Source organism: Papaver somniferum, chromosome 8, assembly GCF_003573695.1.
Source record: "Papaver somniferum cultivar HN1 chromosome 8, ASM357369v1, whole genome shotgun sequence".
Lineage (NCBI taxonomy): Eukaryota > Viridiplantae > Streptophyta > Magnoliopsida > Ranunculales > Papaveraceae > Papaver > Papaver somniferum.
In genome coordinates, this window is record NC_039365.1 from 89,623,607 (window position 1) to 89,637,101 (window position 13,495).

The 13,495-nt window shown below is 40.6% G+C and overlaps 1 protein-coding gene and 1 pseudogene across 1 annotated transcript; one reads left to right on the plus strand and one right to left on the minus strand.

Annotated features, from left to right (window-relative positions):
* Window positions 1-311: 311 nt before the first annotated feature.
* LOC113301977 lies at window positions 312-9,621 on the minus strand (annotated as a pseudogene).
* Window positions 9,622-9,810: 189 nt separating this feature from the next.
* LOC113301978 (probable plastid-lipid-associated protein 3, chloroplastic) lies at window positions 9,811-12,013 on the plus strand. The gene is made up of 3 exons (XM_026550803.1): window positions 9,811-10,360; window positions 11,171-11,366; window positions 11,500-12,013. The coding sequence occupies exons 1-3, from the start codon at window positions 9,852-9,854 to the stop codon at window positions 11,812-11,814; spliced, it is 1,020 nt and encodes a 339-aa protein (XP_026406588.1). The 5' UTR covers window positions 9,811-9,851; the 3' UTR covers window positions 11,815-12,013.
* The last annotated feature ends 1,482 nt before the right edge of the window (window positions 12,014-13,495 follow it).

A 13,495-nucleotide genomic window follows, 5' to 3' on the forward strand; every position in this document is an offset into this window, starting at 1 on the left:
TTTTTCAGATTTGAAAACCCATTCACCTACTGATTAGTTGATAAAATCACTATCCTGATGAACACTTGTATACCTATAGACCGATTATCATGGTTTTAAGGTATAATTTATTTTTCAAGCATTGTCTCTCTCCAACGGTATGTTTGACTTGTTGTGCTTGGATTCCACTACAAGATCTGGTCTAATAGAATAATGCCCTGGAATTATTGACAACCAACAGCTTTTTGTGAGCAGTTTCCCTTTAAGCGATTGTGATACGTCTCTAATCAGTCAGGCTACACGGGTAGTAACCTCATTTTTGACAATGCAGTAAATAAAGTAGACCTTTAAATTACTACATAGATTTGCCATTGATTTTCCACTTTGAAAGGAACAAATCAAGAAGCTGTATCCATGAAACACGACTTCAACATATGCAAGAGTACATTCTTTTCTTTTCTTCTTTTTTTTTACACAACTTCTCATTCATCTCTACATTTCTAAGTAATAACAATGAAAACCCCAACTCTTTTCATTTTAAGGGTTCCTCGTACTGGTCACAAATGGTACAAGTCTTCTATATTCTCTCCTCCTTCCAAGAGCACAAGTATCAAGAACTCGTCCAAGAATTAGGCGAGTATTTTGCAATGCCAGATCCTTCTGCGACAATCCAGATGTCTCTGTTGCACTACCAGAAGCAGCTGCACCACCACCACCAAGTTGTGTTGTCGTTCCTGACATTGCTTGATTTGTCGTCATAAAACCAGAACCCATGGCCATGCCAAACTGCAGTTGCCCGCTTCTGGCCTTGAATGAACTTTGAGGAGCAAGCAGTTTGTCATCAGTAGGACAACCAAAACCAATGTTTTCTATTGATGACATCACCGCTAGATCATGTGAATGAGAAGCAGCAGCTCCAGTTAATGTGCTGCAGCTCTGCAATAAGGCTTCCAACACACTCAGTGCCTCCCAACACAACGTGCTCTCCACAAGTTGTGAAACAATCGCATATACATGCGGGCTCTGAGCTGCGTCCATTGCTGTATGTTGAAGCAAAGCTTTGAGCATCAACAGAATTACGCGTTGGTGTTCGGCTGGCCCCTTCTCAAGAAGCCGAAGCAAATGACCGAAAGCCAGAGCCGAGTGTTTTGGGAACCATCCATGGCATAACAGTGGTGACACGCAAGCAAGTAGGTTGTCGACCGCTGTAATTTCTCCACGGGAGTAGGCTACAAACACTACTGCTAGTTCATCCATCGATTTTGCACTGCACCAGACCGCAATGTTGGCTGCAACAGAGCAGGCTTTTTGGTATTGTTGTTGGAGTGGGGAAGCAGGAAAAAGAAGGGTGTCGTTGCTGAGCTGTAAACAGAGCCATGGAAGCAACCCAGTGATGTGCATGAGGAGCCGTGTCTCGCCGTCCCCAAATATGGAATCGCATGAGTGCACTGTGATACGTGACAGTACCTCGATGGAATACCCATGACTGACAGTTGACATCAGTCCTTTGAGCACAAGAGGTTGTACTCCCTCAAAAGCCGGCACCTTCCCACTTGAAGTTGGAGGCTCGCCTCCAACTCTCGATTCTGTCCTTTGATGTTCACCCGTATGGCAGGTGTCGAGCTCATCCCGGGGCATGCTTGAAAGCAGGACATTCTCTGTGGTACTATCTCTGAAAGACAACCTGTCTATAACACGCCCAAATAGCTCAAGGACCTGGCAGTAAACATGGACAAAATCCGTGTGCAGCATTGCAACACAACCCCAGAAAAGTTGGGGGTAAAGTATCACTTTCTCTGGCTCCATAGTCTCCACCATTACTTGCAACGTCAATAGAATTTCCATGGAAAACCCTAAAACTGATGGAGTCGGGTTCCCTAAGCATCTGTGAAGGCATCGAAGGAGTGAGACACATGTATCACTTGTGACAGTCGGGCGTAATGCACGGTATATCTGGTGGGACCGGCAGGCAAGGTGCCTGGACATGCACTCCATTGCCCATTTTAGGGCCTCCGCACCCCATGTCTCACGAAGGTCTCCTTGAAAGAAAATTGCATCAACCATACTTTGAACTAGAGCTGATAGTAGTGCTGCACTAGGAAGTTCAGTCCTCACGACTGTGGGGTCTTCGTTCTCCCACATCATGCTTCCACGCTTTGACTGCACATACTTTATCAAACTTACAACCTGCTGCCTGTTTTCTCCATCAATGTTCTCAACATCATAAAGCTCCAAGTGTCGACCAGCAAGAGAGTATAGCAGATTAACTAGCAAGTGTTGGCAGTGCTCCAGCACAATGTCTTCAGAGCTATCCATGGACACAAAAGTTACATGAAATAGCAAAGGTAAGTGCTCACGGAAGTCCTCATCATTTTCATAAGCAATCTCTGCAAGTAGAATCAATGCTATATCTGCATGAGTCAATGTGTGTTGGTGCCCTTGAAGAGCTGATTGAAGATCTCCAGCATTGACACCATGGACCCTGCTACTAGCATGCAATCCATCCTCACCCGATATCGGCGTGTCACTGAAGTAGTCTCCACTGTCACGTGATACATGGCGGCTACGGAGGCTGCCAGTTGAACTACGAACTCCCATCAATGGGCCTGACATGTTTACTATAGCAGGAAGAAGTTGCCCCGACCGTGCAGCACCAACGGGAACTACGTTCATCTCAGGAGGCATTTGGCTTAGTGGACCTGAGATGCTTCGGCCTGCTGATGTTCGCCAGCTCAGACTCCCACTTGTACTCCTAAGTGGACCGTCCAAAGAACCACGCACAAGCAACGGTGACATGTGAGGTTGGTTGTCAACAACAGATGCAATTTGTGCCGCTGTAGGCCCCTGAGAGAATTCCAACAAAAAGTTGCCTCCAACATCACCTTTACTCGTGCTTGGTCTGATTGGTTCCACACTATCCTCTAGCATTCGCTGAGCCAACTGGTAAACCAAGTGATCAATTGTTCGTTGAGGACATATACGAGCAAGGTACAAACCTACACGTTTGGCAACTGAAAAGTATGTTGCAAAAGCTCCACTTATTTCAGCTGATGCATTTGAATCACAATCTTCCATTCCTTTCGTGATCAAGAAGTCCAGAACTGGACTAATGTTCTTAGGCTTGCTAGCTATTGTGCTCCAAAGCTTCTCAATTTCATCTGGAAATTGATCCCCATGCCTCCAAGTTACATAGTAAAGACTTTTCAACAATCTTTCACTCCATCCAGATTCTTTGAGTTTCCAAAAGTTCAGGTTCTCAATCCATGGAGCCATGCAAGTTAACACCTGGTGCTGCGCAATTATGTCAACGGCATCAAGTTGTCTCTGCATTATCTCCTCGCAGAGAAGTTGGCTAAGCTCAGGATGGTCTTTGGCAAGCTTGCAAGAGAGCTTGTATTGGAACTGTTGGTAAGAGTCAGGAAGGTTACCAACAACAGCAGCTCGATAACTACCAGAACCTTCAGTACCCTCCTCGGCCCACTCGCGAACTGATAGGGTTTCAAGCATCTGAAGGGCATCATCACGGATCTGCCTCGACGGGTCTACCACCTTATATAGGATTAGGCTCAGAAGTCTCTGAATTTCACATTTTGGAATTTCTTGGCGCATGTAGACCTCGGCCAACACACTAAAGTAACCATCAGCTATGGCAGCCTCTGAGTAATAGCACTGAGGAAGAATAAAGAGTAAATTAATCCATTTATCACAAGAAGTATGAAAGAAATGAGGTGCCGAACACGTCAAAAGAACATAAGTTGTGCTTATATCGCTAGAAAAAAAGAAAGTATAGGTATCTGCTCATCATGATTGAACCAGATATGCATACTCATAACCTAAGTAAAGAAAATTACCTGGTCAATGCAAGCAGGAAATAGGTCCAGATTCGTTTGAAGTAGATTTTTCAAAGCTGTTTTTGCAAGGGAAACCCTTAATCCCCTATGCCGGTCCCGTCCAGAAGCAGGACGCCCTCCATCTCCTGTATATTTTGAATAAGACGGAGTTCTTGGATCCACTGGTGAATACCCAAAAGGCGCCCTAGGAGCTGGCTCAATAAATAACCCATTAATCCAAGATATTACCTTGCCACTCATCTTTCTTGCATTATCATCAAAGCAAGGCCCGTACAATAAAGATGCCATGGCATTCAAGGAGGCCCACTGAATTGCCTCAACTTGTTCAGTCATTTCTTTGTCAAATGAGATCTTATCCACGGAGTCCTTTGACCTACCGTGCTGAGCTTGCTTGTAACGTTCAACTTCTCGACGATATTCACTGGCACCATCCTGACCACCCCATGTAGTGCCTGTTTCATCACACCATGAGAGAAGTAGATCAAAGAGTCTCTTTCGAGTTCTAACATCAAATTTCTCGGACCTAGATTCCACAATATCAGGGGATAGTGATCTCAGCACAGAAGCTAGGGCAAAGCGGAGAGGTTGCATTTCTTGAAAGCTGTCGTGCGCTGAAGTTATGATCTGTCTAGCTGTTTCCTCGATGAACTTCAAATAATGAAGACGGAAACCTGGTTTGCGGCTCAGCATTCCAGGCCAGATATTCTCAGCAACAGTGCAATATATATTCGCAATGTGAACTCGGAGTTCCTCACGCCGAGATTTCTGACTCTGCATACATAGACCCCTTTGATAAGTTTCCATACACTCCATATAAAATCAATGAAATGCAAAAAACGCTATATGCCTCAGGTTTCCTACAAGAGATTAAATTAATAAACCTCTTTTGTTTGAATAAAAGCTGACTAAAATAGAACATATTGAAAATTTCAGCATCATGTGGATTCCAGTCTTGCCATAATTATGTCCAAGAACACTTAACGCAGTTAGTCAAGGATATGCATGCATTAATGTTCTAGAAAGAAGACTATAGGGAAATAGTACTCCAGTATTGGACCAGCCACGCTACCTTCCATTTTGGCTTTCCCTCTGTTTCCATTGAAATCTCTTCAAGAAATGATGCAAGCTCGGTAAACATGATGTCACAGACCTCCAGATGTGAACGACCAAGAGCCATGGTAACTGCATGCTGAAACAGGATACGCAAAATCAGTTGATTTACTAGATTCAGGCACAGGGAAAACTTATTTTAACTGCATGAAATTACTGATAAGAACTACTCATGAACTTGGCTTTCTAAATCAAGTTATTTAATTTTCATTTGTAAGCTTTATCCGAGCAAGTTCATGAAATCCTTCGCATGCACTTACTATATGTGCTTCCGTTCCAGATTTAAGCGAAGGAAATATAAGAGAGTAAAGATCTTTAGTTCTTGAGAGACTGCCAGCTTCTCTGATATCAGGCGGACAAGAGCAGGCGAACATAGCATATATTAGCCACTGATCTAATTTGTTTTCACTATCTTGTGACTGATTAGATCTCCCACCCAATTCTATGGGTGTAACAAAAGCAAGCCGCTGGACTACCTCCAACCTGTCAAAAAGAATATCAGATGGAAGGACTGAGAACCAGAAGTTGAAAGTACAAATGGGAACTGCTTACTTGGCTTCCTGGACTGAACTGGGACAAAGTTCAGCAGCGTATTTCACGAGCTCGCTAAGACAACGAGCCCATCTATTTTTATCGGGACTCTCCAGAAGGGATTGAAGAGTCACATCAGCAGGGACTGCATCAGACTCCCGTCTCAAGTCATATGGTCGGCCAGAATCCCAGTAGCAGCTTTGAACAATGTCCTCCTGAAAATAAAGTGAAAACTCATAAGTTTTACACGAGGAGAAGTGAACAAGAGAAAGGGAAGGAATGGGATGCAGAAAAATAACTAAGTCAAGTAAAATATTCACCCCATTTTCTTCCAAGACATCGATTACAAATATGGGTTCAGCTTCCGTTTTCAATTTATGATCGCTTCGTCCGTTAATTGAGAGATCTCGTATATCATTTCTCAAAGCACGAACACAGCGGAGTAACTCCAGTGCGGTGTGCCTGATTTGAATATCCACGGAGCTGAGAAAGATAAGTCCAACTGCATCCATTTCGGATGAGCGAAAGTCAACCATGTCCCCTAAATTTTGGAAAGTTGTCTGCCTCTGACTGGTAACTTCATTTCCCACATCAACTCCCCGTTTCATAATCTGACTATCATATTCTAGTCTCTCATCAGACAGACATGCCCTCCAAAACCGCATAAGTTCCACAAGCCGTCCTAATGATGTTTGGATAAGAAGAGGGAACTCATCTGGAAGCCGCAAGGTAAAATTGGCCATTCCTTTCATGACTGCAAACCGGCGATGGGGAAGGTACCTTGCGATCCGATTAAGAACTTGTACCGCTTCTTCACGAACACCAGGATCAATACTTATGCCATGTTGAGGAATTATTTCAGTGATTTTATCACTGCGGCCTACCTCTTCGATCAGATATGGTATGCACTTTAGAACTGACCTGAAGAGATATCCCTGAGATTTTTCCTTGGTGACAGCATCTGCAAAAGTAAGTGATCATTTGTTATTTCAGATAGCAGTAGGATGGTAGATTTTCCTAGGTATTTTTTTCATTTCGAAAGACTGTACATATGTACATCTTTCTCTTCCCGACTTTCCTCTCAGTTAACGTGCGGCAAATTGAATACCTATGGTAGTCTTTGACGAAGTGAGAAGTGCTTGACTATAAGCCTGTGGCAGGACCTTAAGATTGCCTCGATTGCAGACTTTACTTTTGGGAGATAGTGACCAATATCCTGACCTGTGAATTAAACATAAGTAGATGTGATGCAGTGATAGAAAGGTTTAAAGGGGGATTATTAAAGCTCAAAACATAAATTTTTTGTCTAGTGATGGTGCTAACCTCGAAAAGCTTCCAAGCCAGTCTGCTGATTTGAAGGAGATCTAACAATCGCAAGCAAAGCCCTAAGGCCAATAACCTTTGCTTCACTTAGACTATCTAATTTAAGAAGCTCCAGTATCATGTGGGTCATTGCAAAATCGAGGTTACTCTCTGCAATAGTTACACAGAATTCAACAAGTTTATCATGTTGAACATCCTGAGTTAGCATTCCTTTCCTCAAAACAGTCAAAAGCTGTGATGTTACGCTATCTAGGTAATCCCATACACGATTTCTTGGTTGGGTCAGCATAGACACTTAAGTAAAACCTCACAACCCGATGAAGACAATCCAAAGCCATGAAACGATGGTTCTTGTCCTGCAATTGGAGGAGTCTATGCATCAAATAAGTACTTAGGAACAAAGGCAGAGGATCTGAGGAGTACCAATCTCTTGGCAGATGACATGAATGAAAAGCAAAATAGTACAATTTCTAAGAAAAAAATAGTGGTACACACTTACCCTAAGATGTCTATATAAATAGTCCATATGAGAACTGAAGTTACTATTGAACGTTTGAGGATCACCCAAGCAGAGAAGAAGAGTTACCAGAGGATAGCCAACCTAGTAAAAAAAAAAATCATAGAGGAAGCAAAATAAACATAACTTACCGAAGTCGACAGTAAGAGAGAACCTAATGTATCTAAACAAAAATGCACACAACAAACTAAAAGCATTTTGAAGTGATTCGTGAACATTGGACATACATATTACCCACTTACAGATATGTTTACTCTGCTTGTCCATCCAATACATAAGCTGGCTTCTAATTCTACCGACTGCCTCATACCATAGTTTAGGGCAGGGTCAACACCTGATGGAGGCCAACGGCTTTTCCCACCATCTGCAAGGGGTGCAAGTATGCTTGAGAGCATATTACACAATGCATGATGCAGTTCACTTTTCCTTTTATGCGGAGCACGATTAAGAGGGTTTGCTTTTGCCACAAAGGAAGCCGATGCATTAAGACCACCCTCAGTTTTAACCTGGCAATGTATTTATTGTTACATACTCCAATATAATAGTATCCATCTTAGATGAAACAGGATGCATTTAAAAAACAAAACTTTTATGGTCAAGCATACCCCAAGTTTTAGGTAGCGCATCCCATTAATGATATTAAGGGTTTCACTTCTTGCCGCACTCGTGTCGATACGACGAGTATTGAGTTCCATAAAGAAGCGCTCTGTAACAGAGCTAAACCTGCAAAATAGAAGAGGAAAGGATAATAATCAATCCCCAGATGAAGTTTTTGACTTCTTTCTTGAATCCACGGACCCAAATTCTCAAAGCTCAAACATCACCATTATAACATAGATACCAGGATCTATGCACTTAGTATCTTAAGAGTTCGCAACCAAAAATACGGCTTGACAAACTTCCATGCCAAACTGTTATAAAATGAAAACTTTAACTTTGTTACCTGATCCGTGATAACGCACCAAGGAGCTGTGCCACTAGGTCTAAAAGTAGTCCCCGCAGATCCACCAATGAAGGATACTCAACCTGGCTTACAACTCTGCAAGTAGTAAACTATTGATTATTTATGATGAAATACGAGAAACCTACGTTTATGAAGAGAAAATGTAGGTGTTACAAATCTCCATATAGTTATAGGGTTCATCCTGGAATTTTAATTTGGTTTTATCTTTATTATTTTAGTTTAATCAACATCCAAGAAAGTAGCACCATGAAGGTAATTTGTGAAGCAAAGGAAAGACATTTAAAGTGGTGGAGACAGTAAAGCACATCTTAAAGCAGGGAATGCTAAACTTAATAAATCAACTTACCTATCAGCATTGATAAGCCAGTCGAATACAAAATTCTCCAGCCCAGACCAAAGTTTCTCTGCACCAAAGCCATGAGGTTAAGCAGTGCACATAACAACATAAGGAAGCAATATACTAAAAAGTTATATTTACCTGTAAGCCCTTCCTGTGGGCAACACTCAACAAAGCGGATACATGCTGAACAAAATATGCACTCCACCGCAAGCTATCAAAATTATATAAATCTAGTTAACAAATGATGCACCCTGAAGCTTAATCCTAGCTCCAAGCTCAGATTACATTCAATACAAAACATTGTTTTGCCACAAACCTTTCTTTGGAATGTAGCAGCATCATTTGCACCCTTTGGAGATTCACTGCAATACATTAATCAGAACATTGGAAAGAAGAAGAAAAACACTAAGTGTCCAAGTCCAACCCAACAGAAGAAATCTCTAATAATGGTATACTCCCAAGTAATAATAATTAAAAAACACACCTTTCTCTCCACTTTAATAAAGCTTCAAGTAGAGGAACGGGTGTATGCCGAGCCACCATAGCTAATGAGTCTAAAACTTGTTCATAAGCTGGATCAGACGGCCTAAGGTACTGCCCATCCTGTTTATTTATTTATTAAAGCGAACGAGAATCAGATTTATTTGATATAAATTTAGTTGCCCTAATTCGTTCATGATGGGTATTAAGTATCCAACAAAAAACACCATAAATCAAAGTATTGCTTACCTGTGCTTGCGCTGTTTCAATGCGACGTCGAGCAAGTGGAAGAAACCTCTGCAGCAACGCATCCACAATCAACTTAGCAGCACTACCAGTCCTCATTTTTTATCTTGAATTTCTTCAAATTAATAACTTAATTCCATTCCCTCAACCTGAAATATTCCAATTTTAACTTTGAAGGAGTTTCATGAAAGCTTCAGTAGAGATCAACACGGAACCCTAACTCTCTTTCCACTAATCCACTGATCAACGAGAGGAGAGAAAAGAAACAAACCCGTTAGATCGGTATGAGCATGATAAGTACTTGAGAGACAGCTAAATTTTGAAATCATGCTTACAGCGAAATATTACTCAATCAACACCAGTATTAAAGGTGGGTGTACATTACTCACAAGGGTATTGTTTACTTACTTTAGGATAGTTTAATATCGACACGTGTACAAAAACGAAATCCCATATGAACCAACGCCACTTCCTCTCAGAGAAGAGAGAGAAAGAAGTAAAAAAAGGAAAATGGCGCTTTACTTGACCACCTCACAACCTTCTTCTACTTCTCTGCTCTCTCAGAACCTTGGAAATTATTTCTCGTCATCTAGAATTCATAGTCAAAACCCTAATCTATCTCTTTCTCTCTCTAAAAGAACCTCTAGAAATTTCTCATCTTTCCGGATTCGTTCTTCAAATGAAGAAAATGAACAAAAACCTTTGCCGTCCAAGTCTTCGGAATCTGATCCTCCCGAAAATGAAGATGAATGGGGAGGTGGAGGAGGAGAAGAAGAAGTAGTAGTAGGGGGGAGAGATTATGGGACTGCTGGTGTGAATGTAAATGAGACTGATGATGATAAACTTGGGGATTTGAAACGATGTTTAGTGGATACATTTTATGGGACTGAATTAGGGTTTAAAGCTTCAGGTGAAGTTAGAGCTGAGGTTTTGGAATTGGTTAATCAACTTGAATCCTTGAATCCAACTCCTGCTCCTACTGAGGCTGCTTCACTACTTGATGGCAACTGGACTTTACTGTGAGTACTGCTACTTAACTTCTTTTTTATTTACTCTTGCAGGGTGTTTTTTTTTCAGGATAAATTTTGTGAATTGCTTTGATACACGAATAGGTTGATTTTCCAAAGGCAACAACATATACCAACAAGTACACTTCATAGTCAGATTTTAGGAACAAGATTTTACAAAAAGAGAAAATATCAGAAACAATAAGGAAAACAAACATATTCTCCAGAACAGTGCAATTTTGACTCAGTAATGAAATCGTAAGTAAGTTTTGGAGCATAGTGGCCCAACACTCTATGGGTTGGATTTATAACATTGGTGTCTATTAGAGGTTTGTAACTCTTTTGTACTAGATATATTAGAATTGATATTAAAGCTGGTTTCAATGTTAATGGTGATACTTGACCTGGATTTGGAGGTACTCTATGTCTAAAAACTTATGATGGATGCCTAATTATAGGATATCTACTTGTTCTTTTTTTTATCCTCTGCGTATTCCAGGTGAGGTGATAATTGAGGAATCGGGTAAACTCCTGCTAGCACTGATTGATAATGCTCTTTTATGAATCCTTTTTAGATACTTATGAAACAGAAGTGAAATAGCTCAAATAGAGAAGCTTCTTCTTTTTTTACTTTTGGTGCATTAGAAATTCAATCGAGTCGAAAGACATGTACCCAGTAGGCTGACGGGGGGAAAGGATTTATACTTTGATCTGAACTTAACATTACCTGTTTGGTGCTTGTTTATAACATTGTATTAAGTAATTTAGGGGATTTATAGTATTGATCCAGGAGTTTGTATTTTGGTAAAAAAAATTGTTTAGGTACACAGCATTTTCAGAGCTCTTGCCTCTTCTAGCAACAGGAAAATTACCATTGGTGGAGGTCAAACAGATATCTCAATCTATTAATACTACAGCACTTACCATTGACAACTCAACCACTCTGAGCGGCCCTTTCGGTACCTTCTCCTTTAGTGCATTAGCTACTTATGAAGTTCGGAGTCCTTCCAGGATTCAGGTAAACATCATAACGACATGATCTTGACCCCCTCGTAGCCACTGCTCATGTCTTTGTAACTTTAACTGAATCAAGTAACACAAGTATAGATGTGGATTACGGATATCATTTTCCTGTGTTTGGACGTGTGCAGGTCAGGTTTAAGGAAGGATCTCTGGAGCCACCCAAGATATCATCAAACTTCTCTCTCCCCCAAAACATAGACATATTTGGTCAGAAAGTTGATTTATCACCTGTGCAATCATCGCTCATCAATCCTTTGGAGGACGTTGTGGCCAACATATCTAGGCTCATCTCTGGGCAGGCTCCTCTCAAGGTTCCTATTCCTGGGGAAAGATCTAGTTCTTTCCTTTTGACAACATACCTTGACAAAGATTTACGTATCTCAAGAGGTGATGGTGGGTTGTTCATTCTCGCCAAAGAGGGAAGCCCTTTACTGGATCAGTAAGTGTAAGTACATCATTGGCCATTCGGTGATACAGAGAGCCCAATGAATTGTCAATTCTCTTCCTGGCACCTTACTGTAATCATCATCTGAACCAAACCACGTGAGACGATGTAATAGTAATCAGTTCATGTAATTCTATCATCACATAGCGCAGAAAAAATATATTTTACTTCTCTTTTACTTCCTGTCCCTTTACTTCTTCGTAGTGTTTTGAGGATGTGTTGACAGATACAGAATTACTGTTGGGACATCTCATAGGATTCTTGCTTATTTTCATTTTTCAGTAAGAAGAAAAGACTAGCGGGGAATTTTGAAAATGCCCATAATTGGGGAAGATAACGAAGACCAGCCCCCACTCCGTCCAACAATATTGCCTTTTGTTTTAAATCTGAAGTGAAAACCTTGTGTCTCTCATTAGGCCAAGCACTATGGTGCCCTTTATCCCTTTCTTATCCCTCATAGGTAGGGAAATATGTAAAAAATCATCTCCTATGATCTCTCATATCTCCACATAAGCAGGGATATCCCTTCACTATTACTCAAACTAGATCACATCTGAATCAAATTAGATCATATCTGATTCAGATAGTATGGAAAAGAAATGACACGTGTAAAATTGTGCTTTACGGAAACTCAGTTTTAGTTGCATTTTACACGGATACTGAGTATCCGCTTCTGGTTTCCACAATTTTACACTAACACTTCTCTTTTTTACTCTTTTTTTATTTATTAAAACTCTATTTTTTTAACATTTTTCATCTCCTTATTTTTCGCTATTAATTATCTTTTAACCTATATAATTTATCCAACGTAAAAAAATTTGGGTAAAAAGAAAACGGAAACTGAGTTTCCGTTTTGCACTACTCACAGGCAAATTGTAGGGAAGAGATAAAAGCGCACCATAGTGAGGCTGCCTTGTGAGCCAATGCCTTTCAGGAAATCAGGAATGGAGCACAATGCAGGAATGTATTGATCAACAAGGAAACTGGGACCTGCAAATAGACACCTTAATATCTGATGAGGCTACAAATAGTTGTATAGAACTGATAGGACTATCACTTTACCTCTTTAAACTCTGGAGATGATCCACTGACTTGTTTTGGTGTAAATGAAGAAAAATTTCCAAGTAATAAATGTTAAGGGACTTACAGCAGGCTAGAGGGAGCTCAATCTAATAGGTCACATAACTTCATATGGAACAAAGAAATACATCCCAGAATTTTTGTGCTTTTGTGGTCTGCACTCTATGATTTCATCCCCATATTGAAGAACTTGCAGCATAGGCGAATACAAATTGGGATATTATTTGCAAGCTCTGCGGTAAAGAGGAGGAAGATGGAGACCATATTTTCTTTCATTGTGAGCATACTGATAACAGTGTATCAATGGTGAAACCATATCTAGATATTTTCAGAGAAAGAAAAAGTATTACAGGATTAATACCTTAAAACACTTCTTATAGCTTGATTAATCGACTTTAACTGTCTGACATAGAGTACACGTAAGTAATACTCGTGTAAACATTAAGACATATCACATGTAAGAACACGTGATTTAGATTATAGATTCAACACAAACTTCTTAACCCGCACGCTATTATAGCGTATCCTGCACCACAGTTACCTTCTATTGCTCTTTAATAATGACTCTGTCAATATCCCTCCTCAAGCTCATGGGTGCA